General features: G+C 47.7%; 1 protein-coding gene and 1 long non-coding RNA gene across 13 annotated transcripts in view; one reads left to right on the forward strand and one right to left on the reverse strand.

Annotated features, from left to right (window-relative positions):
* The window catches only part of TENM2 (teneurin transmembrane protein 2), a 1,186,617-nt gene extending 1,168,887 nt beyond the window's left edge, over positions 1 to 17,730 (forward strand). For all 10 annotated transcript variants that reach the window (XM_054488238.2, XM_054488240.2, XM_063665336.1 and 7 more), the window contains 2 exons: positions 13,867 to 13,997; positions 15,615 to 17,730. In XM_054488238.2, the coding sequence (XP_054344213.1) occupies positions 13,867 to 13,997; positions 15,615 to 16,376 (893 nt within the window). In that variant the 3' untranslated portion in view covers positions 16,377 to 17,730. The remainder of the gene's footprint in view (positions 1 to 13,866; positions 13,998 to 15,614) is intronic.
* The window catches only part of LOC129036709 (uncharacterized), a 42,241-nt gene extending 19,247 nt beyond the window's left edge, over positions 1 to 22,994 (reverse strand). The window contains exon 1 of one of the 3 annotated variants that reach the window (XR_010126461.1): positions 22,824 to 22,994. This is a non-coding gene — a long non-coding RNA (uncharacterized LOC129036709). Of the gene's footprint in view, positions 1 to 22,819 lie in introns of all 3 variants that reach the window. The other 2 variants (XR_008502625.2, XR_010126460.1) reach the window with 2 other exon arrangements.
* Positions 22,995 to 26,302: the final 3,308 nt, after the last annotated feature.

The raw sequence follows: 26,302 nt of genomic DNA on the forward strand, positions 1-26,302 counted from the left end.
AGAAATACCTGGTTCAAATTCTCTCTCTTCTATTTATAAGCCAAATGACCTTGGGCTAGTTGTTCAATCTCTCTGAACTATAGTTTCCTTCCCTGTGAGAGGCACTGATAAAACCATCCCACAGAGTGATCATGACAAGTAAATGAACACAGCTGGGCATGGTGGCTCACGCCACCCACGTAATCCCAGCACTTTGAGAGGCTGAGGCAGATGGATCCCTTGAGGTCAGGAGTTCGAGACCAGCCTGGCCAAGATGGTGAAACCCCATCTCTACTAAAACTACAAAAATTAGCCAGGTGTGGTGGTACATGCCTGTAGGCCCAGCTACTCAGGAGGCTGAGCCAAGAGAATCACTTGAACTCGGGAAAGCAGACGCTGCAGTGAGCAGAGATCAGGCCACTGCACTCCACCCAGCCTAGGCAACAGAGCAAGACCCTGTCTCAAAAAAAAAAAAAAAAAAGGAAATGAACTTGTGTAGTTATAGTCTAGTGCCTGGCAACTAGAGAGTGGATGTTCATGAAATGGTATCTGCTTGTATTATTAACATTGTCATTACTAGAGAAGCAATGAGTGAGCATAAGTATCGAGATGACTATAACCCAGTTCCTGACCTCCAGAGGCTCATCTGGTGAGAGACATATACAAATAACCAACGATAATGCAAAGTAGAATTAAGTCTTTGCTACCATATAGGTGTCTGTTCAGTTGTTTATCAAAACGCATTTATAAAGTGGCACTGTGCTAGGTTCAGGGGATTCAATGGTGAGTAAGACAAATACCGTTCTCTCAAGGTATGTGTGTGTGTGCGTGTGTGTGTGTGCAGATTAATTCAGATTTTCAAGATTGGCATAATACAGAAGGGCTCATGTCAAAATGGGCCTGAAGAATTCATGGGACCTTGGCCGGCAGAAGTGAGCTCAAGGCTGAAGGAAGGCTATGAACAAATGTCATAAGGACATAGGAAGTTTGGAGAATAGCATAAAGGAGGGGCCAAGAAAGGCAGATTATCTTCTTCTCTGTAATAAGTGAGAAATTGGTGAAATGAATTAGTTGCATGTGGTGGCACATGCCTGTGGTCCAAACTAGCCAGGGGGCTAAGTAGGGAGAATCTCTTGAGCTCAGGAGTTGGAGGCTAGAGTGAGCTATGATCATGCCAGTGCACTCCAGCCTGGGCACAGAGTGAGAACCCGTCTCACAAAAAGAAATGAAAAGAAAAGAAAAGAAAAAGAAATTGGTGAAATAAGAGTCTCTCTCCATCCATCCATTCAACAAATATTTGTACAGTATCTAAAATGTACTAAATACTAGAGACACAATGGGAAGAAAGATAAAGTCCCTGTCCGCAAGGAAATCAGGATGGCTGGATGGCTGGGTGGATGACTGGATGGCTGGCTGGATGGCTGCGTGGATGGCTGGATGGATGGCTGACTGGATGAATGGCTGACTGGATGGGTGGATGGATGGATGGATGGATGGATGGATGGATGGATGGATGGATGGATAAATAAATGGATAAATTGATGGATGGGTAGGTGGATGGGTGGGTGAATGGATGGATGGGTGTGTGGATGGGAGGATGAATGGATAGATGGATGGTTGGTAGGTAGGTAGGTAGAGAGAAGGGGAGAGAGAGAGTGAGATCCAAAGAGACCAGGGCCCCAAAGGGCTAACTTTCAGCAAGCAGGCTGGGGTCATCTCACCTGTTTATGCTTTGTATAGAGAAACAATAATGAGGACTCAAGACCAGAACCCCAAGTTCCAGAAAATTCACAGCTCTTGGCCATGGGCCATCGACACTCAGGTGACCGGGGCCACTTGTCCATTCCCAAGGCAGAAATAGAAGCAGCATCTACCTGGAGCACAGTGCTGCCCTCTAAGCCCCATGCTGCAGAAATAAACAACCTTAAAGATCAACTGTGGCCATGCATTGCTTCACTGACAAGCCCCGGACCTTTGGAAGTCGAACCCAGAATCCCCAAGCCCCAGAAGCATCTGGGACCTTTCGGACCCAGAAGCTATGGCCAAGCGACCTAGGCTAACATCTGTAAACCCTCCTGTCCTCCTCCCCCGTGCCTCATCAGAGGCCCTGCCAGGGCTTCCCCGCTTACCCCATGCTCAGCATAACTTTTATCCCCGAAATCACTGCAGCTGCAAATTAAAATAAGTCTCAGGAAAACACACATATAGTATTAATATTAGGTAATGATAAATGATATAAAGATGAAAAAATAGGAAGAAGACATGGAGAGCAATGAGAAGTGTCTCCTTTATGGAGGGGATCACGGACGGCCTTTCTGAGCAGGTAGTGTTGATCAGACATTTATGAAATGCAGGGAGAGAGGAGGAGTGTTCCAGAGACAGGAAACAGTGTGAATGGGGAGGTTGACTAGGCCTACCTTAGCCATAGGAGAAAATCCTGCCCCACACAGAATGTCCCTTCCAGAAGCCTCGTTGGTATCAGACACCTTGGGAATGAATCAGCCAGAGAGGCAATAAAGAGAAACCCACAGTGTGGGCTGGACAGACATGTCCTGCTGCCAAGATGCAAACAAAATCATTTCACAGGGCACAGTCAGCCTCACTGACCCCCTCAGCTACTTACCTGGCTCTCCAGAAAAGGCAAAAAAATAATTAGCAGGGTTTTCTGAATAACAATACTGCTTTTCTCATTCCGGTGCTTCATGGAGACTCAATAAATGGGAATCAAATCAAGTTGAACTAAGTCCAACAAAATTGAACCCAGAAACCATTAGAGAGTCTAAAATAAAGGGTGGTGTCAGAGAAGTGGCATGCATAGGGTGGATGTCTTCAGTGGGAGCCAAGGGAGAGAAGGAGCCAGACCAGGCACAGCCCATGCTCGGGCAGAGACCTGGGAGTGGGGATCTGAGTGGAGAACACCAAATCGTTCTCTGCTGTTCACATGTTGGCTCATCTGTAAACCCCATCTAAATTAGTCTTAATTTGCCACTTAGGAGACTAGCAGAGTGGCTGAACTCACTGCTCACAATTTAAGCAGAAGAGGTAATTAAGATGTAGTCGGGAGGAACACAAAGAACAGAACCTTTTCTCTCCAGTACCCAGTAGCGCAAAAGAATGGTGGCTGTTTGGAAACAGAACTTTCCGAATGCAAGTGGCAGCTCCTGAAGCCAGAGAAGGGTCTATTTGTTCTGCCCAAGAATGTGAGGACAAAGGAAAGCAACCCAGAGTACTGACTGGGTAGGAGCTCAGAGACGTCTGGGCAGGAACACAAGTTAGCCTCCAGGAGCAGGCGGAGGGGGCAACAAGTGGTTCCTTCTCACTCACAGGCTCCCAAGCAGCACCCTTTTGAACAGTTACTTTTTAAGGTAATATATAGATGACTGACATACCTGTGATGAAAAGATATGAGAAGAAAGAGTGTAAAAGAAAGACTGGGCCAGGCATGGTGGCTTATGCCTGTAATCCCAGCACTTTGGGAGGCCACGGCAAGAGTATCACTTAAGTCTAGGAGTTTGAGACCAGCCTGGGCAATAGAGAGAGATCCCATCTCTACCAAAAATTTAAAAGTTAGTGAAGTGTGGTGGTGCACACCCGTGGTCCCAGCTAGTTGGGAGGCTGAGGCAGAAGGATTGCTTGAGCCCAGGAGATTGAGGTTGCAGTGAGCTGTGATTGTGCCATGGCACTCTTTTTTGAGACCCTGTCTTAAAAAAGAAAAAAAAAAAAAAGACTGAGAGACTACCTCCCAACAACCTGCAATGGCCTAGACTTTTCCAATTTTAGCATCCCAGGAAACTCTTCTGTTTTGGACGCACGGTAATCTATACCCTGCCCCCAGCTCTGCCCTATTCTGAGGCCAGTTCTCTCTGATATTAGAATCTGAGTCCATCTCAAGACACCACTTCTTGGCTAGGCACGGTAGCTCACACCTGTAATCCCAGAACTTTGGGAGGCCGAGGCGGGTGGATCACCTGAAGCCAGTAGTTTGAGACCAACCTGACCAACATGGTGAAACCCCATCTCTACTAAAAATACAAAAAAAAATTAGCCAGGCATCATGGCAGGCACCTGTAATCCCAGCTACTTGGGAGGCTGAGGCAAGAGAATCACTTTAACCTGGGAGGCAGAAATTGCAGTGAGCTGAGATCGCACCATTGCAATCCAGCATGAGAAACAAGAGCAAAACTCAGTCTCAAAAAAAAAAAAAGAAAAGAAAAGAGGCACCACTTCTAACCTTGCCAGTCACTTGCTGTGTGACTTAGACAAACATCTCAACCCTTCAGAGCCACAGTATTTTTTGTTTGTTTTTTGTTTTGTTTTGTTTTTTTGAAACAGAGTCTTGCTCTGTCGCCCAGCTGGAGTGCAGTGGCATGATCTTGGCTCACTGCAACCTCTACCTCCTGGGTTCAAGTGATTCTCCTGCCTCAGCCTCCCGAGTAGCTGGGACTACAGGTGTGTGCAACTACGCCCAGCTAATTTTTTTGTATTTTTAGTAAAGATGGGGTTTCACTGTGTTAGCCAGGATGGTCTCGATCTCCTGATCTTGTGATCAGCCCGCCTTGGCCTCGCAAAGTGCTGGGATTACAGGTGTGAGCCACCGTGCCTGGCAGAGCCACAATTTCTTCATCGGCAAAATAGTGATAATAATAGCAGTCACCTTTTGGGGTCTTGAAAACTAAATGCATCATGACATGTAAAGTGCCTAGCACAGAGCAAAGGCTAATAAAAGCACAGAGCAAAGGCTAATAAATGCATTCATTATCATTATTATTATTATTATTATTTTTTGAGATGGAGTCTCGCTGTGTCTTTCAGGCTGGAGTGCAGTGGTGCGATCTTGGCTCACTGCAAGTTCCGCCTCCCAGGTTCACACCATTCTCCTGCCTTAGTCCCCTGAGTAGCTGGAACTACAGGCGCCCGCCACCACGCCCGGCTAATTTTTTGTATTTTTAGTAGAGACGGGGTTTCACCGTGTTAGCCAGGATGGTCTTGATCTCCTGACATTGTGATCCGCCCGCCTTGGCCTCCCAAAGTGCTGGGATTACAGGCATGAGCCACCACGCCTGGCCACGCACTCGTTATTTATAAGCAGCTATGGACTTGGAGGTGGGGAGTTCAAAGATGAAGAGTGAGGACACTGCCTTTGTATTATTTTCTGAGGTATGTGGAGAACAATCTCCCGATCCACCTTGAAATAGATTCCAACCCTGCTCTGAATGACATTGCTTTAGCAAACTGGAAGCCCCAGATAAAATTTGAGTTCAGTGACCCTCCTAGATGTGGCCCATGATGATGCATATATCCCCCATCCCTTTCTCCCTGGTGGGTCTTTGGCTTATGAACCCCAGGCACGCTTTAGCTTAAAGTCAGATTTTGTAGAGTTTAATTTATCTAAGTGAGGAGGAAGACACAACCTCCTTCTCACATTATCCTCTTCTCATATTTACACTTAACACCTGAAGATGCTGTGCTGACAGCGTGTTCAGAGTGGATAATCACACGCTGTGAAGAACGTGAGAAGAGGAGAGTCATGAGCTATTAGGCGGTGCCACAGTGCCAGCTCCTGCCCAAGCAATTCCCTCTAGACAGATTGTTTAGGGAGCCTGTTACCAGATAACAACAATTACTTCTAAAGGAGGAGGGGTGTTGTGTTGTCTCAGAAATGCCTTCCGCAGCATGGAGGAGTCACTAGAATAAACATTTCCAAAGGGATTGAGGCTCAGAAACCAGCCATGTTAGAAAATTTAAAGAAGAGGAAAGAGGGAAAGGAAGAGGAAGAAGGGGAGGAAGAGGAAGAAGGGGAGGAAGAGGAAGAAAGGGAGGAAGAGGAAGAAGGGGAGGAAGAAGTAGAAGGGGAGGAAGAGGAAGAAAGGGAGGAAGAGGATGAATAGAAAGAAAAGTAAGAGGAAGGAGGAAGAAGAGGAAGAAGAACTACAAGAACTAGGACATAAGGATTGCTGTTCATGGGAATGGCCATTGAAATTCCTGGTCACAGAGGCAGGAGGGCTCTTAACATCACTTTCACCTCCTCAAGGGATCCTGAGCTAGGGAGAGAGAGATCCCTGGAGGAAAAAGATCCCAATGAGGAGAGTCTTCTAAAGGCAAGGTCTTCTCAGCCAGGTGCGGTGGCTTATGCCTGTAATCCCAGCACTTTGGGAGGCTGAGGCAGGTGGATCACCTGAGGTCAGGAGTTCAAGACCAGCCTGGCCAACATGGCAAAAGCCCGTCCCTACTAAAAATACAAAAATTAGCAGGGCATGGTGATACATGCCTGTGATCCCAGCTACTAGAGAAGCTGAGGCAGGAGAATCTCTTGAACCTGGGAGGCGGAGGTTGCAGTGAGCCGAGATCACACCACTGCACTCCAGCCTGGGCGACAGAGCGAGACGCTGTCCCAAAAAAAAAAAAAAAGAAAGAAAGAAAGAAAGAAAGAAAAGAAAAAAGGACAAGGACTTCTCTTGCTTTTCTTGGAATTCCCTACATACCCTATATCCCTGGTGAAAGATGGGATGATTTGATGTGGTATACAGATGAAGTATTAAATAACAAAAAAACACAGATGGGGAGAGGTAGTCCCTTTCCAATGCTCTCTTAATTCTTCCAATTCAGAGGAGAAAGTCTCACTTGATGCTGGTATGTATTTACACCTCATTAACACTTTTTTTTTTTTTTTTTTTTCCTTGAGACAGAGTCTCCCTCTGTCACCCAGGCTGGAGTGCAGTGGCACGGTCTTGGCTCACTGCAACCTCCGCCTCCCGGGTTCAAGCGATTCTCCTGTATCAGCCTCCTGAGGAGCTGGGACTACAGGTGCCCACCACCAAGCTGGGCTAATTTTTTTATATATCTTTAGTAGAGACGGGCTTTCACCATATTGATCAAGCTGGTCTCAAACTCCTGACCTCAGGTGATCCACCCACCTCAGCCTCCCAAGTGCTGGGATTACAGGCATGAGCCACCGCACCTGGCCTCATTAACAGTTCTAATCTCCCTTTTCAACAGAGAGAGCAGGTCTAAGTCTCCCTCAGTGGCAGGTAACAAAATCAAGTGCTCTAATTTAATTGCTTGACTTTGTTTTCTTTGTTTTAATTTTACAGTTATTTTCTGTTTACACCAAGTAAGCCTACTTTCCCATTCATGGTAGTGACATAAAATTTATTTTTTATTTATTTATTTTATTTTTTGAGATGAAGTCTGTCTCCCAGGCTGGAGTGCAGTGGCACGCTCTCAGCTCACTGCAACCTCCGCCTCCCAGGTTCAGTTTTCCTACCTCAGCCTCCTGAGTAGCTGGGATTACATGCAGGCGCCACCATGCCAGGCTATTTTTGTATTTTTAGTACAGACACAGTTGCACCATGTTGGTCAGGCTGGTTTCGAACTCCTGACCTCGTGATCTGCCCTCCTCAGCCTCCCGAAGTGCTAGGATTACAGGCGTGAGCCACCGCGCCCGGCTAAAATTTATTTTTTTAATGGATTTACCTAAATGGAAAGGCAAATTTATTTTTTAATCAGTAAATAAATAATAATACAAGTGATACCTAGATATGGCAAAAATATATATATATGTGTATATATATGTATATATATTTTTAGCAACAGGTGGCCATGAATATTCAAAGTTGAGAAACCAGTGCTCTCCACCCAGGACCTACCTGGTACATAGTAGATGCTCTGTAAATATATGGCTGTTGCCAGATTAAAGCCAGGCTTCTCTCTGCTTGATATTAACATACTTTTTAAGGCAATTTCAAACCTATATTCTTTTTTTTTTTTTTTTTTTGAGATGGAGTCTTGCTCTGTTGCCCAGGCTGAAGTGCAATGGCACAATCTCAGCTCACTGCAATCTCCACCTCCCATGTTCAAGTGATTCTCCTGCCCCAGTCTTCTGAGTAGCTGGGATAACAGCTGCGTGCACCACGCCCGGATATTTTTTGTATTTTTAGTCAAGACGAGGTTTCACCATATTGGCCAGGCTGGTCTTGAACTCCTGACCTCAGGTGATCCACCCACCTCGGCCTCCCAAAGTGCTGGGATTACAGGCGTGAGCCACCGCACCCGGCCTCAAACCTGTTTCTTAAATGGACTATTGTTATGTGTGTAGATGCCAAGTCTTTCAATGACTAGTCTGTGCCCAAGGAAGGTGGATAGATCAAAGCTCCCAGATTCCTTCTCCTTAGAGGGTTCTTATATATCCATATTTTTGGCAGCAATGTCAACGTTAAATATCTCACAATAGTCCCGGGGCAGAAGGTAGTTATGCCTGAGCCCCTTCAGAAGTGTGTTCTCAGGCAGAGACAGATCCACTGTCACACTACTACTAGTCAGGGTAGCTCTTGCCACATATGTCCAGTGCTCATTCAGTCATTCATTCTATAGATACTTAGGGAGCACCTATCTTGTGCCAGGCATTGTTGTAGGGCCTGGTGAGACATCAATGAAGTAAACAGGTTTTTAAACTCCCCATCCTGGTGAAGCTTGCCTTCACCAGGCAAGCTGGAGTGAAAGAGACAATAAATACAATAAATGTGGAAATGACACAGCATGTTAGAAGAATGTGACTGTTGTTTTGGGGGGACATGAGCAAGGTAAGGGGACTAGGGATTGCAAGGGGTGGGGATGGGGGGTGGCAGTTGGGGTTGGCCTTACCGGTCAGGCAGAGTCTGAGCAAGACTGAAAAGAGGACAGAGAGCGAGAGAGGCAGAGGATACGTTTAAGGAAAAGCCTGCTGGGCAGAGGGCCTACCAGCATAAAGGTGGTGAGATGGGTGCGTGACTGGCATGTTCAAAGAACAGCACAGAGGCAGGAGCAAGGGAGAGCATGGGAGATGCGGTCAGAGAGGTCATGGAGAGGGCCCTTCCAGGCTATTAGAAGGACTTTGGCTTTTTCAATGAAAGAAGTGGGGAGTCCCTGGGGTGCTCTGAACCTCTGAGGAATGTCATGGGCAGCTCCTGATTTTTTTTTTTTTTTTTTTTTTGTGACAGAGTCTCACTCTGTTGCCAGGCTGGAGTGCAGTAGCACGATCTCCGCTCACTGCAACCTCTGCCTCCCGGGTTCAAGCAATTCTCCTGCCTCAGCCTCCCAAGTAGCTGGGATTACAGGCGACCACCACCATGCCCAGCTAATTTTTGTATTTTTAGTAGAGACGGAGTTTCACCATGTTGGACAGTATGGTCTCGATCTCCTGATCTGGTGATCCACCTGTCTCAGCCTCCCAAAGTGTTGGAATTACAGGCGTGAGCCACCATGCCCAGCCAGCTCCTGATTGAAAGGCTCACTCAGGCTGCTGTGCTGATAAGGAATGTGGGGTGCAGAGCGGAAGCATGGAAGCCAGTTAGACATCCCTCGGGAGGTGCTGAACCGAGTAGAGGCAGTGGAAGTGGCGAGAGGAGACGCATACTCAGGATCTATTGTGAAAGTAAAAGTAAAGGATTTAGCTGCATGACCCGGCAATTCCACACCTATGCATACACACAAGAAAACAGAAAACAGGCTTTCTATGCATACACACAAGAAAGAGGAAAAGAGGCTTTCAAACAAAAATTTGAACAGGAATGTTTATAGCAGCATTATTCATAATAGTAAAAAAGTGGAAACAGGCCGGGTACAGTGGCTCACGCCTGTAATCCCAACACTTTGGGAGGCCGAGGCGGGGGGATCACGAGGTCAGGATATGGAGACCATCCTGGCTAACACGGTGAAACCCCGTCTCTACTAAAAATACAAAAAATTAGCCGGGTGTGGTGGCACGCACCTGTAATCCCAGCTACTCGGGAGGCTAAGGCAGGAGAATCACTTGAACCCAGGAGGCGGAGGTTGCAGTGAGCCGAAATCATGCCACTGCACTCCAGCCTGAGTGACAGAGCAAGGCTCAGTCTCAAAAAAAAACCAAAAAGTGGAAACAACCCAAATATGTATCAACTGGTAAATGGATAAACAAAGCACACTGGATGCTCCAAAATGGATGAAACTTAGAACCTTAAAAACATTATGTTGAGTGAAAGAAGCCAGGCACAAAAGGCCACGTATCATGGGATTCCATTCATGTTGACATGAATGTCCAAAATAGGTAAACCCATACAGACAGAAAGCAGTTTGTGGGAGGGGTAATGCAGAGTGACTACTAATGGGCATGAGGGGCTTTGGGGGGTGATGAAAATGTTCTGAAATCAGTAATGATGGTTGCATAACTTTGTGAATGTACTGGAAACCACTGAATTGTGTACTTTCAAATGGTGAATTTTATATGAATTTTACTTTTTTTTTTTTAAAGGGAAACCATTAGGCTGGGCACAATGGCTCACACCTGTAATCCTAGCACTTTGGGAGGCCAAGGTGCAGGCATCACCTGAGGTTAGGAGTCCGAGACCAGCCTGGCTAACATGGCAAAACCCCGCCTCTACTAATAATAATACAAAAATGAGCCAGGCATGGTGGCGGGCACCTGTAATCCCAGCTACTCAGGAGGCTGAGGTATGAGAATCACTTGACCCTGGGAGGTCGAGGCTGCAGTGAGCTGAAGTGGCGCCACTACGCTCCAGCCTGGGTGACAGAGTGAGACTCCGTGTCAACAACAACAAAAAAAGGAAACGGTTTACTAAGGGATTAGATATGGGGAGTGGAAAAAAGAAAGGAGGATGACAGCTGGAAGGATGGGGTTATTACCCAAGAAGGAGAAGACTGTGGGTGGGGCAAGTTTGGAGGAAGAACAGGAGTTCAGTTTTGGACGTGTTAAATTTGAAATGTAATTAGCTATACAAGTTCAGCGTTCAGGAAGAGGTCTATGCTGGAGATACGAATTCTGGGGTCAGTGTCTGCATGTAGATGGCATTTGGGGACCAAGCCTGGCTAAGATCACTGTGATTGTTGAGTGGAGATGGTTGGGAGAAGAAGCTCATGGACTGACTTGAGTCCGGGGCATCTCAACATTAAGAGATTGGGGAGATGAGGAGGAACCAAAAACAGAGAGCAGCTACTAATGTGGGAGAAGAAAAAAACAAGAGAATGTATTATCCAGAAAGCAAAGGAAAAAAAAAGGCAGGAGAGTTCCACTTGTCAAACACTCCTGATAAGTCAAGTAGGATGAGAACCAAGAGCAACATTGGACTTGGCAAACGGAGGTCACTCATGACCTTGACAAGAGTAGTTTCAGGGAAGTCGCCGAGGCAAAAGCCTGATTCAAAGGAGACGGGGAGAAGAATGAGAGACAATGAGAATAGAAAATTAGTTTGAGTTTGAGAAGTTTTTGCACAGGAGAATTAGAAATGGGTGGTCGGGGGCAAGAGGGGAAATTTTTTAAACATTTAGCAGCATGTCTGTATGCTGATGGGGTTGATCCACTGGAAGAGAGAGCAAATCAATGATGTGGGGTGAGAGAGAAAATTGCTGGAGTGATGTCCCTGAGTTGGCAAGAAAGAGTGTGACCAAATGCACAGGGGGAGGATTGAACTTGCACAGCTCACCTAGAGTGAGAGGAGAAAAGCCAGAAATATGAGTACAAGTGCTGTTAGCCATATCACCATCGGCAAATGTGATGAGAGTTCAGGGAAATTGTACCCTGGCTGCATCATTTATCTCAGAATAGGAGATGAGGTCAGCTACTGGGAGGAAGGAGAAGCAGGTATTGGGGATTTTTGGAGATGAGAAGGAGTAAAATTGTCCAGGAGGATGAGAGGATAGCTGAATGGAGTAAAGGAACTTAGTAAGATCACCAGGCAGCAGGGAGGCCTGCTTTCAATTCCTGCTGGGGAATGTAAAGTGACACGGGTCAGCACAGTTATGATTTTTTCCCCAGCCACATTCAGCTGCACAGGTGCAAACATGGAATAGGCAAGAACTTGAATGTAACCAACATTGTGATTCACCAAGCAAGTGTGGTGAGGTGAGAAAGGGTGAAGGGATCTGAAAATATCACCAAGAGAATGATGCCAGTGACTGTGCACTAGATAAGGAGAGAATAAAAACCAGGAAGGCGAGGGACGGATGGGGAAGGAGCTTGGGATGGATTGGAGGTACTGGGGGTTGAGTGGGGGGAGATTAAAGGATTAAGTTTGTCCGGTTACAAGAAGGGGTAGGTGCGAAAACATTGAAGCAGTGGTCAGAGGGTAATATGCATGAAATTGAGATGATGGAGGGATGAAAATGATTGAGGATGACAGGGTCCAGAGTATAAACGTGAGAGTGAGTGGGGAAAAGACCATCAAAGGAGAGGAGATCAAGGAAACAAGAGGCCAGAGTGTTGGAAGGAGCAACTACCTATATAATGAAATCACTAACAATTAATTCAGGGAAAGAGATGGAGGGAATGACAGTGGAGCAGAAGCTAAAAGCTTCGAGAAATGCGAGTGCCTCCTGCGTTACAAACGCACTTGTACCTCCAGGTCCAGTGATTGTAGGTGAATAAGCAGGGAGACCAATGTTCTTGGCAGCGAGAGTTTCAGTAAGAGCAAAAAGGGAAAGGAACCATTAGAAAAGAGATTGAAGACATGAGGTGGCGGGGGGTGTGTGGCGTCCGATGCAAATGCGAATTCCAGAGGGCCCAATGGAAGTATTTGGGGAACTGGAGAGAGGTGAAGCTGGGGCAGGAAATGAAGGGATTGGAGGGTGTTGGGCATGATTTGGGGGGTGCCCATTATAAACAGGGATAAGGAGCCTAAGGAGATTAGTCCTGCTGGACTCCAGGCCGGTGGTGTTGGTGAAGATGTGAGCATTCCAAGGCACGGACATCCAGGACTCTCTATTGATCAGTGTGGAAGGAGTCTTTTTCTAAGGACCTAGACCATTCAGCAGAGGGCAGGACACTTGGGGCAGGTGGCATAATTCCCAATGCAAGGACTTGATGTTGACCTCTGACAGGTGGTCTTACTCTGAGCAGCCAGTGCCCTCTCTTGGTTTCTCTTTAAAGAGTAGGAAGGCTGGGCCGGGCACGGTGGCTCATGCCTGTAATCCCAGCACTTTGGGAGGCCGAGGCAGGCGGATCACCTAAGGTTGGGAGTTCGAAACCAGCCTGACCAACATGGAGAAACCCTGTCTCTACTAAAAAATACAAAATTAGCCAGGTGTGGCGGCACATGCCTGTAATCCCAGCTACTTGGGAGGCTAAGGCAGGAGAATTGCTTGAACCTGGGAGGCGGAGGTTGCAGTGAGCTGAGATTGCGCCATTGCACTCCAGCCTGGGCAACAGAGCAAGACTCCATCTCAAAAAAAAAGAGAGTAGGAAGGCTGGAGAAAGCCTCTCATGGTCCAGAGGACTCTGCTTTCCATCTGTGTCCAGCTCTTGGAAACCCCTTTCCATAGTGAGCCAGCCTCAGTGCAGCGGCCCCAGTCCAAAAGGCCTGCACAACAATAAGAATCATCACTTATCCCTCCAGTCCATCCTGTATATCTAGCCTCAAAACACACTGCGTGGCCTGTGATAGATGCTCCTCAAAATACTTGCTAAATAAAGGAGTTGATATTTATTGAGCAGTTAATGTGCCAGGCACTGTGAAAAGCCTTTTATGTGGATTTTCTCCTTTGATCCTCATAACAACCCAATGAGACTGACATAATTATTATCCCAATTCATATCTGAGGAACCTGAAGCTCAGAGAGGGGCTGGGACTTGCCCAAGATCACACAGCCAGGGGATTCGAAGCTAGATCTGTCTTACTTGAGCAAGGGTCTTCTTAATCACCACATGATGGTTATCAACTGACCAAGTTTGGAAGGACATCTGCTTTCTAAAACCCATGTATGGAAGCCCTGGGTCTGGACTCAGGAGATCACAAGCTCTTCCTCCCTCCCCTTTGGGCCCTACACCCAACCACCCATTTTATTTTGTTCTCTCTTTAAGCTCTGCTGCTGCTCTCCATCCATCATGATTTCAGAAACCTTTATTTTTGTTTTCCACCATAGATGTGAAAAGCTGGCTTGTGATGTTTGGATTTCAGCTTAGCAACATCATTCCTGGCTTCCCAAGGGCCAAAATGTATTTCGTGCCTCCTCCCTATGAATTGTCAGAGAGTCAAGCAAGTGAGAATGGACAGGTAAGCAGAGGTTCCTGCCAAGAATCCAAATGATTGTCATCATTCCCTTTTGCAAACAGAACCTCATGGGAGCCAAGGGCATGTCAGTGCAGGAAAACATTGGAGCTGGGTATAAAAGGTGCGGGACACATTGAGACTTCCCAGGAAAGCGAATGTCAGTGCTGTCGCCTGTCTGGCACAGCACATATTTCTTCCCAATTTCGATTATTGCCTTAATTGTGGTATCATTATCTGTTCAGTAGAATACCTTTGAGTCACTCCTTGATTAACAACAGCACAGAGAAATCTAGCAGCAACCTACCATCTGCACTGCCTGTAAGATCATAACCCTTTCAGCTTTTATGGGACGTCATAAAACTGTAGTTTGCAGTTTCTGTCCCATTAAAGAACATTTTTATGCCCCGTATAAAACCTCGGCGCTTTATGGCCAAACGTATACAGATTGAGTTTTCAGAACATAATTTGTGCTTGGTCTTTCTGCGATGACCAAGGGGTGGTCAGTTTCCATCTGGGTGCAGCTGAGACCTCTGCTACAATCAGATGGGAGGGGTTCAGATAACCCCTGCTACAGAACCGGCACTCAGCACTATCAAAGTCTGAAAGGTCTCAGCTGCTCTGAATAATTGTCCAGATTGTGTAACTATAGAGAGGCAAGGAGGAGCTGCTGGGTAATTGAGAACAGCGTTCGCTCAGTCCTGCCCCTTGGGGACCACTCAGTGGATGAATAGCCATCATTTCTCTCATTTATCTAAGTGCCGTTACCTCCCAAACGCAGCCTCTCCCATTATCCCAGCCTGTCCCCCAACCACCAATTGAGACAAGTTGTAATGTGCGCGTGGAGAACTCAAGGCCAAGGAGATAACGGTGATTTCATCCCCTGCAGAACCAGGGCGGGGATCCAAAACAACTGCCTCAAAGCTGGGGGATATTCCCTCTGGCCCTCAAAGCCTGAATCTCTCAGCCTGGTGCTTCTCAAATGTTCATATGCACACAGATCACCGAAGGCATCTTGTTCACATGTAGCCTCTGACTCAGTAGTTCTGGAGTGAGGCCTGAGATTCTGCTTTTTGAACAGGACAGGTACCAGTGATTCCTCTGCTGCTGGCTATACTTTGAGTGGCAAGGTCTTAACCCAAGGAAGTTAAAGACCTCCGGGAAGTCTAGCTTACAGTGGTGGGGTTCGATGCTGTTCAAATCAACATCCTGCCCTTTGCGTCAGGACATTCCTGGGTCTGAAGTGGGCAAGGCAGTTGCCAACCATCGGAGTGCAGAACAGGGCACTTCCCGAGTGGTGGCATGACCCGGTAAGTGTGTAGGTCCAGGTGCCCATGCCAGCAAAGGGTGAACCTCCTTTACCATTTTTTTAGTTAGTGGCAATTGCAAGATGGACAGACCACACCATCAGAGCATTAGTAATCAACCAGCCATCCATAGTTCAGAGCACTGGTAATCAACCAGCCATCCATAGTTCCAAAAGGCAGGACTCCATCAGCTCAGATCTGGATAGACCCAACACTCGTTCTTGCAGGAGAGTTCCAAGCCTTTCTCTTTGTGACTCTTTTTGAGAGAGCTGCCCAGCTCATCTTCTCAGCTTTCTCTGTTTTCTTATCCCCACAGCTCATTACAGGTGTCCAACAGACAACAGAGAGACATAACCAGGCCTTCATGGCTCTGGAAGGGCAGGTCATTACTAAAAAGCTCCACGCCAGCATCCGAGAGAAAGCAGGTCACTGGTTTGCCACCACCACGCCCATCATTGGCAAAGGCATCATGTTTGCCATCAAAGAAGGGCGGGTGACCACGGGCGTGTCCAGCATCGCCAGCGAAGATAGCCGCAAGGTGGCATCTGTGCTGAACAACGCCTACTACCTGGACAAGATGCACTACAGCATCGAGGGCAAGGACACCCACTACTTTGTGAAGATTGGCTCAGCCGATGGCGACCTGGTCACACTGGGCACCACCATCGGCCGCAAGGTGCTGGAGAGCGGGGTGAACGTGACTGTGTCGCAGCCCACGCTGCTGGTCAACGGCAGGACTCGAAGGTTCACGAACATTGAGTTCCAGTACTCCACGCTGCTGCTCAGCATCCGCTATGGCCTCACCCCCGACACCCTGGACGAAGAGAAGGCCCGCGTCCTGGACCAGGCGAGACAGAGGGCCCTGGGCACGGCCTGGGCCAAGGAGCAACAGAAAGCCAGGGACGGGAGAGAGGGGAGCCGCCTGTGGACTGAGGGCGAGAAGCAGCAGCTTCTGAGCACCGGGCGCGTGCAAGGGTACGAGGGATATTACGTGCTTCCCGTGGAGCAATACCCAGAGCTTGCAGACAGTAGCAGCAACATCCAGTTTTTAAGACAGAATGAGATGGGAAAGAGGTAACAAAATAATCTGCTGCCATTCCTTGTCCGAATGGCTCAGCAGGAGTAACTGTTATCTCCTCTCCTAAGGAGATGAAGACCTAACAGGGGCACTGCGGCTGGGCTGCTTTAGGAGACCAAGTGGCAAGAAAGCTCACATTTTTTGAGTTCAAATGCTACTGTCCAAGCGAGAAGTCCCTCATCCTGAAGTAGACTAAAGCCCGGCTGAAAATTCCGAGGAAAACAAAACAAACGAATGAATGAACAGACACACACAATGTTCCAAGTTCCCCTAAAATATGACCCACTTGTTCTGGGTCTACGCAGAAAAGAGACGCAAAGTGTCCAAAAGGAACAAAAGAACAAAAACGAATAAGCAAAGAAGAAAACAAACAAAAACAAAACAAAACAAACACATGGACCGATAAACAAAGAAACGAAGATGAGAAAGAAGGCCTCATATCCAATTACCTCACTCATTCACACGTGAGCGACACGCAGACATCCGCGAGGGCCAGCGTCACCAGACCAGCTGCGGGACAAACCACTCAGACTGCTTGTAGGACAAATACTTCCGACATTTTCGTTTAAGCAAATACAGGTGCATTTAAAACACGACTTTGGGGGTGATTTGTGTGTAGCGCCTGGGGAGGGGGGATAAAAGAGGAGGAGTGAGCACTGGAAATACTTTTTAAAGAAAAAAAAAAAAACATGAGGGAATAAAACAAATTCCTATCAAAAATCAAAGTGAAATAATACCATCCAGCACTTAACTCTCAGGTCCCAACTAAGTCTGGCCTGAGCTAATTTATTTGAGCGCAGAGTGTAAAATTTAATTCAAAATGGTGGCTATAATCACTACAGATAAATTTCATACTCTTTTGTCTTTGGAGATTCCATTGTGGACAGTAATACGCAGTTACAGGGTGTAGTCTGTTTAGATTCCGTAGTTCGTGGGTATCAGTTTCGGTAGAGGTGCAGCATCGTGACACTTTTGCTAACAGGTACCACTTCTGATCACCCTGTACATACATGAGCCGAAAGGCACAATCACTGTTTCAGATTTAAAATTATTAGTGTGTTTGTTTGGTCCAGAAACTGAGACAATCACATGACAGTCACCACGAGGAGAGAAAACTTAAAAAATAAAAATAAAAACAAAAAAATTTTAAAAATTAAAAAAACAAAAATAAAAAAAGTCTAATAAGAACTTTGGTACAGGAACTTTTTTGTAATATACATGTATGAATTGTTCATCGAGTTTTTATATTAATTTTAATTTGCTGCTAAGCAAAGACTAGGGACAGGCAAAGATAATTTATGGCAAAGTGTTTAAATTGTTTATACATAAATAAAGTCTCTAAAACTCCTGTGGACACTGGTCTTGTGTGGAAATGCTTTGAGATGAGAAAAAGGCAAGTGTTACTGGAGAAAAAGAGGAGCTGCCCAAACGTGTGGAGGCTGAGCTGGTATTTTGAACACCTGGAGGAGCTTTTTTCTTTTTTTTTCTTTTTTTTTTTTTATTCGTGAGACAGTCTCACTCTGTTGCCCAGGCTGGAGTGCAATGGCGTGATCTCGGCTCACTGCAACCTCCGCTTCCTGGGTTCAAGCAATTCTCCTGCCTCAGCCTCCCAAGTAGCTGGGATTACAGGCGCACCACCACACCTGGCTAATTTTTGTATTTTTAGTAAAGCCAGGGTTTCACCATGTTGGCCAGGCTGGTCTCGAACTCCTGACCTCATGTGGTCCACCCGCCTCAATCTCCCAAAGTGCTGGGATTACAGGCATGAGCCACGGCGCCCTGCCTGGAGGAGCTTTTGTTAGAGGTATCTTAGTGCTCCCCAGTTCTAGAGCTAACTCTGCCTGCAGCTGCAGCCGTTTCTCTGCGTGGAGCAGAGGTGGACAGTCTGCGTGTGGTGTGGGTGGGCGGTGAGGACCCTCAGAGCCTGCCCAAGCATGGACGGATCCCTCTAGCCCTCCTGGGACATTCAGGCTCCTCCCTGCAACCACATTCTAGTTCTGAGAGATGCTGGCAGAAATTAAAGGGGAGCATTCACTACACTGGGAGACGCGTGCACGAGCGTGTGTGTGTATGCTTTCATATTTCTTTCCAGACTACATCAACTTACCCCAAATCTTGCCTATTTGGGACAACCAAATAAGAAAAGCACTGCTGGTTTGGATAACTTTTGTTTTACATTACTCCTAAAATTAGAATAATACCATCATTAATTGCTAACATTTATTGGTGCTTACTTGGTGCCCAGCATAGTGCTAAGGGCTCTGCATGCAATATTTTAGTTCGTCCTCACGTTTCATTCATTCAATGACATTTTCTTGAGAGCTTCCCTCATGCCAGGGGGAAGTTCTGGGCTCAGTTCTGGGTAAGAGAGGTGAGTAGACACCCATGGGCCCTTGCCTTATGAAACTGTGGGCAGGAGTGGACAGACCATAGGAAAAGCATGGCATCAAGAAGTACAAATGGGCTGGGGGTGGTGGCCCATGCCTGTAATCCCAGCACTTTGGGATGCCAAGGTGGGCAGATCACTTGAGTTCAGGAGTTCAAGACTAGCCTGGCCAACATGGCAAAACCCCATCTCTACTAAAAATACAAAAATTAGCCGGGCATGGTGGCACATGCCTATAATCCCAGCTAATCGGGAGGCTGAGGCAGGAGAACTGCTTGAACCTGGGAGGCGAAGGTTGCAGGTAGCCGAGATTGTGCCACTGTACTCCAGCCTGGGCAACAAGAGCGAAACTCCATCTCAAAAAAAAAAAAAAAAAAAAAAGAAGGACACACAAGGTGGGTGGTTAGGCCCGAGCACAGGAGAGGCTGGCAGGGTTCACAAGACACAGTTAGAGGTGCGATTTTTTTGTTTTTTTTTTAACGTGAAAAGCAACAGAAAGTTGTGAGTTTTGATTTCATAAAAAGTGCTGTGGCTGCAGTGTGGAGGACAGGGAGGGGAAGCCGATGTGGTCACCTAGGTGAGATGAAGGAGGAGGCCAAGGAAGCCGTCAACCTAAGTTAAAGCTAGTTTTTAAAAAATTGACTGGATGCATGCCCCAGATGAGCTCCTAGTATCTTTCACTTTGGAGGTGAGAAATCCGAGGCCGCCATCACCCAGTGGGTAAGTGGTGGGATCAGATTCAAGTCCAGCTGTGGCCAATTCCAAACCCTCTCCAGGAAGTCTAAGGCCTCCTACGGTCCCATCACCCACAGGTGGAAGGAAAGAAAGAGAGAGGCGGGGCTGGCCTGCTTGAACCCAGGTACTGGGCTTCACAAGCCCTCCTGGCGTCACTAGCAGAGCCAGTGATGACTTAGTAAAGCAAGCAGGCAATGAAAATGGCCCAGAGCACTTCCCTCTGGAAGCACATGTGAATAGCCGCATCTCCCCAGGGCCATGAGTTTGGGCCGTTTCTCTTCAGGAGGAGGATGGGAAGCAGGAGACAGCTTCTTTGTCTTTGGGCTGCTTGGGCCCAGCTGCTGCCTGCCTTGTTTAATCTGGCTGCTGTCAGCAGTACTTGGAGAAATCTCACAGAACAGCTTCCAGTGGGTCATGAGGACCGCTCAGATCTTGGTTTGGTGGGAGCTTCGTGAGGACCGGCCACTGTGTTTTATCCTCCTGCAGTAGATGCAGCCAGCAGTGCCCACCAGGACAGGGAGTTCACGCCAGGTCAGAAGCCGGGGGATCTCACCCGGCCCATGAATTCTCTGCCCCATCCAGCCTCTTGGGTAGACCCAAAGGGTGGGCAAATAGTGTGTCACAAAGGGAACCACATGTCACCAGAATGCCACCCAGGCCTGAAACTCTCCTCTTTTGGTTTAACCATCTTTCAATCATCCATGGGTTTTCTGCTACACCCAGGCCAGGCTCTTACAACACACTACACAAACACATACTAAGGGAGAAGGAAACAGGCTTGGGGCAGAAATCCTTTCCCGCCTTTCCTTGGGCCAGTCCTAGCATGACCAGGACAGACTGCTACAGAATTCTGGAAAGGCGGGCCGGGCGCAGTGGCTCATGCCTGTAATTCCAGCACTTTGGGAGGCCGAGGCAGGCGGATAACAAGGTCAGGAGATCGAGACCATCCTGGCTAACATGGTGAAACCCCATCTCTACTAAAAATACAAAAAATTAGCCGGGCGTGGTGGCGGGTGCCTGTAGTCCCAGCTACTCGGGAGGCTGAGGTGGCAGAATGGTGTGAACCCAGGAGGTGGAGCTTGCAGTCAGCCGAGATCGCGCCACCGCACTCCAGCCTGGGCGACACAGCGAGACTCCATCTCAAAAAAAAAAAAAAAAGAATTCTGGAAAGGTGGTACAGCCTATGGGTTAGTGAAGATCGTGCACTCTGAAGTCAGACCACCTAGGAACCAGTCCTGACTCTTACCACTCACTAAATGAACATGGGAACTTGGGAAGGTTACATGTGCTAATTAAGGTAAATATCATACGCTGTGTTAAGAGATAAGTTAGCAGAAGAAAAGTTTCTCACTTACATAATAGTCCATCATGGGTCAGGGATGAGGATGGCTGCTTTGATGATTAAATGAGATATTTGCCTGTTTTATGGATATGTGGTACTCAATAAACGTTCTTTTTTTGTTGTTTTTTTGAAACGGAATCTCACTCTTATTCCCCAGGCTGGAGTGCAATGGCGTAGTCTCGGCTCATTGCAACCTCCACCTCATGGTTTCAAGCAATTCTCCTGCCTCAGCCTCCCAAGTAGCTGGGACCACAGGAGCCTGCCCCCATGCCCGGCTAATTTTTTGTATTTTTAGTAGAGACGAGGTTTCACCATGTTGGCCAGGCTGGTCTCGAACCCCTAACCTCAAGTGATCTGCCCATCTCGGCCTCCCAAAGTGCTGGGATTACAGGCGTGAGCCACCGTACCCAACCTCATTTTTATTATTTTAAAAACTTTTTTCCAAACACTGATTTTTCTAAGAGTAGAAATTGAGGCATAACAATTTTCACAGGGGGAGAGATTTGTATGTGGGGGCTGGGGAGATGGAGAAATATCTTCCCTCAAATCTCATGTCCTCAAGAGCAATCTCTGCTTCTCCCCTCTCCTGGGCCTGGGGAACTTGAACAAGTACTTTCAGTGTGTGGACCTTCTACATGGCTTCAAGGGCTTTTCAGAAAGGGTGACATCTGGAAAGTGGAGGGTCTCAGCCATGTGAAGACTAGCCATGTGAACGAGAGACATCTGTTCAGGCATTCTACTTTCAGAGTCACCAAGCACAATTTTGTCCCTGGCACTGTCAGAAGCTGGGAAGACAAAGATAAATAAAACATGGTCTAAAGTGTGAGACAAACTCACAAGCCAATCAATCACTACAGTACAGTGGGCTCAGGGCTGGCACACAAGTGATGAGCAAACACGTGATGTCCAGAGGACAAGAGTATGAGTTCTCTCCACAAGTTTTGGTTTTTTTGAGACTGACTCTTGGTCTGTTGCCCAGGCTGAAGTGCAATGGTGCAATCTCGGCTCACTGCAACCTCCACCTCCCAGGTTCAAATGATTCTCCTGCCTCACCCTCACAAGTAGCTAGGATTACAGATGCCCACCACCACGCCCGGGTAATTTTTGTATTTTTAGTAGAGATAGTAGAGACCATGCTGGCCAGGCTGGTCTCAAACTCTTGACCTCAGGTGATCCGCCTGCCTCAGCCTCCCAAAGTGCTGGGATTACAGACATGAGCCACCATGCCCAGCCTCCACAAGCATTTGAGCTGGGCACTGGCAAGTAAGAGAATGCAAGACAGACAAGGCAGGAGAGGGTAGCAGGAAGGAGAAGAAATATGCAAAGAGACAGGTGAGAAGTTCAGAGAGGCCGGGGCAGGTGCTAAGGATTAGAAACACCGGCGAGCACGCTAGACACGGGTCACAGGCCAATTAAATCAGGACCTCTGGAAGAAAGGTCTGATCGTGGGTAGGTGAGTTTCACCTGCAGCCAGAAATGAGGAGCAAGGAATTGGAGCTCAGCGGGAAGGGCACAGCCAGAGATGAGGTTTGTTGGAGGGAATGAGGCAGGACTAACAGTCAGGCTAAGAAGCTGGGTATTCTCCTGCCAGGTCAGTACATGTGGCTCTTGTACATAAGGAGAAACACGATTAGGGAATCTTTGGGTTTGTAAAGTGGAGAGAGAAGAGTGGCAGAAGGCCCAGAGCCCGGGAGAATCTGCAACAGTCTGGATGAGGGCTTGAAGGAAGGCTGGGGCGGTCAGAACTGAGGGAGAGCTCCTCAAACCGGCTCAGATTTGGGAAATGAGGACGAGGTTCTGTAACTTGCTCAGAGTTGGGGACAGGGTCTATACAGGGTGGAACACCGAGAACAGATCCCGTCCAAGGATCCTCTCTCCAGCGCATGCACCATTCCTTCTTCGCCTCTCCCTCCTCCACGACCACCCAGGTGAAACACCGGGGAGGAACAATTAGGGAGAAGGGATATTCTGATTACTTACTTACTTCAGTGATCCTCTGACCACACCAAGTGGCGACTTTCCAGGAAAGTTCTGATTCAGCACGCTCACACCCAAGCCCCGCCTTCCACCCTGAGGAGGCAGGTGGGCAGCCTGTAAGGCGCCGTCCCCCAGCACGCGCAGCGGACACTGTGGCTGCGCGCTGCCCTCGGAAAGCAAGGCTGCACCAGCTGCTCCGCAAAGCCCCTCCCTCACCAGCCCTCGCGCCTCCTCCCGGCAAATGTTGGGTTTGCCATCTGGCCACAAGGTGGCAGCCTTTCCCATGAAATCTGCCTGGAGTTGGGCAAGGCGCCTCAGAGGGATTTAGGGAAGTCGCCGGGCAGCAAGAGACAGCGAGGAGAGCCCTGGACTCCTGAAAGAGGCCCGTGGAATCGGTTCCAGGAAAAAGATTCCAAAGAAGACCAGTCCTGGGACCAGCGAGACTGGACTGCGAGCCTGCCTCCACCATTTACCCACTGAGTACATTTCCACCTGGACTTAACTTCCTGAGCCTCACCTTTCACATTTGTAAAATAGGGATAAAAATAACTGCTGTATGGGATTATTTGGAAAGCCTAATAAAAATAATATATGTAAAGTCCTTGGCAAGGGCCCAGCATTTAACAAATGCATATTAAATAAGCTATTATTAAAGGAAAATAGTGAAATTTGGGGGTTATCGTCTTTAGATAAAAAGCAAAACAAACAAAAAAAAATCCTAAAAAAAAAAAGCAAAACAAACAAAAAAAATCCTTCACTTTCAGTCCCAACCACTCTCCTTTCTAGCTAAGCCTGGGCTTCTTATCTAACCTCCAAAGCCTGGGTTTCCTCCCCTGTGTAGTGGAGATGATACTGCCATCTGGCAGGGTTGCTGTTGTAAACACTCAGCCTCCCTCAAGGGGATGTCTACTGACTGGCGACTAACTTTTCTTATTCTCAGCCTTCAGTGAGAGCTGAAGTGTGATCCCAGCCTGAAGCTTGACCTGTTGAAGAGTAAGGAGCTCCACCCACCCAATCCTCCCACTGCAAGAGCTGCGTAAAGCCCTGGCGACTTGCTCTTCTAGAAGGCTCCAGGGAAGGGAGGACAGAAGAAGCAAAGCCTATACCCCCTTAGGGACAGTCTACCCAGTAGCCACTCTTCCAGAGATGATCCGTGTCCCTGAACTGAGCCCAATTCCAGGGACAGTAAAAGGGATGTCCTTACACTCATGCATTCATAAAACCCTTCTACCCAAATTAATTGCTGTTATTTGAACTTCCCAGCCACTCTGTGAAACAGTGTGAAAATTGAGGCTTAGGACACACCACAGATCAGGAACAGGCCCCTCCCAGGTGGCTGGGAATCTTCGTTTCTCAGTCAGCTCTCTGGCTGTTTCCATTCCCAGGCCACTCCCTCAACAATCCCTTATCTTGGTCTTATCTCAGCCACATACATATAGATTTTGTTCTCAGGCTAGAGCCTTTGGCCAGAAGGAATCTGCCCCACTAGCTATTAGTCAACCACGTGAACATTTAGGAAACATCTATTACGTAGAATGCTGCAATGAAGATGGAGAAAGTGAACACAGGCTGGCTTCTGCCCCCAAGCAGCATCTCTGTATTAATCAGGAGAGTTGCAGGGGTAAGTGACAGAACCCTAACACAAAGCAAAAACCAGAATATCCAAAGGCAGGACTGGCTTCAGATTTGGTCAGATCCAGGGGCGCAAAGATGCTCACAAGGTACTGTCTTTGCTCCACCTCTCAATGCCGCTTCCCTTGGGATGTGGCCTTATTTTCACATTGATTTATTCCATATGTAGGAAAGATGGTTGCCAACAGGCCCAAACCTATATCCTTGCAGCACCCATGGGAATGGCAAAGAGACCCTCCCTCTATCAACAGAAGACCATGAATTTGCCCAAACCCCATCAGCCTTTCCGGGGCCATAAAGAGTGGGAAAGGAGTGGTTCTTACAAGGAAAATAACTGCCTAGACAAAAACATGTTAATTACCAACATCTACTGAAATCATGAGGGCATCTGTCCATTCTGTCCACAAATAGTGCCTGACATGCCGTAGGTGCTCAATGGACAAACCAGGTGCTGGGGACAGAGGGATGAATAAAACACAGCCATCCAGGAGGAGTCTAATGGGAAACACCAAGAAGCGAATAAGCAATATAATGTGGAAGTGGGCTGAGCATGGTGGCTCACGCCTGTAATCCCAGCACTTTGGGAGGCCGAGGCAGGAGGATCACTTGGGGTCAGGAGTTCGAAATCAGCCTGGCCAACTATGGCCAACATGGTTAAACCCCGTCTCTAATAAAAATACAAAAAAAAAAATTAGCCGGGTGCGGTAGTAGGGACCTGTAACCCCAACTAATCTGGGGACTGAGGCAGGAGAATCACTTAAACCTGGGAGGAGGAGGTTGCAGTGAGCTGAGATCGTGCCACTGCACTCCAGCCTGGCAACAGAGGAAGACTCCATCTCAAAATAATATAATAATAATAATAATAATAATAATAATAATGTGGAAGTGGCTGGGTGCAGTAGCTCATGCCTGTAATCCCAGCACTTTGGGAGGCCGAAATGGGTGGATCACCTGAGGTCGGGAGTTCGAGACCAGCCTGACCAACATGGAGAAACCCCGTCTCTACTAAAAATACAAAATTAGCCGGGTGTGGTGGCACATGCCTGTAATCCTAGCTACTCGGAAGGCTGAGGCAGGAGAATCACTTGAACTCAGGAGGCAGAGGTTGTGGTGAGCCGAGATCGCACCATTGCACTCCAGCCTGGGTAACAAGAGCGAAACTCCGTCTCAAAAAATAATAATAACGTGGAAGTGCTGGGAAGAGAAGTTGCTATGGTACAGCAGGGACACGGGGAAGGGCAGTTAGCTCTGCTTTGATGGGGATTTGGTGGAAAGCACTTGGATGGGTGCACAAATAGTGCATTGGGAGGATCTAGATTGAATCTGAATAGCCAAAAGTCACCAGGCTCCGCAGGGTTTCTCAGCTACTCACCCTGAGGATACCATGGCCTTTCCCTTCTTCTGGGAATGCGGGAAGCCACCAAGCAACACCAGTCTGGAGAGCCTGTCCCCTGGGAAGAATGGTCTGGTCTGTGTGAGGCTAGAAGTCAGCTGCTCCTTCACTCTGGATCCCCACTGCCTCCCTCCACACATGGGGAGCAGGACTTCCCTTCACTTTCTGCAGAGGTGGTTCTGCCCATGGGACCATCCTATGTGCCTAGTACCGGGTTTCTCAATTGCGGCACCATTGACATTTGGGCCAGATGGCTTTGTTGTGGGAAGCCATCCAGTGCATAGAAGATGTTTAACAGTATCCCTGGCCTCTACCCACCTCACACCCCACCCCTGCCTATTCGTGACAGCCTCTCAGACATCGCCAAATATCCTCTTGAAAGGTAAAATGGACCCCAGTAGCGAGCCACTGCTCTAATGCATCCTCTCCCCACCCACTTCTCCCTCATTTCTCCTCACCCA

This window comes from Pongo pygmaeus, chromosome 4 (genome assembly GCF_028885625.2).
Source record: "Pongo pygmaeus isolate AG05252 chromosome 4, NHGRI_mPonPyg2-v2.0_pri, whole genome shotgun sequence".
Classification (NCBI taxonomy): domain Eukaryota; kingdom Metazoa; phylum Chordata; class Mammalia; order Primates; family Hominidae; genus Pongo; species Pongo pygmaeus.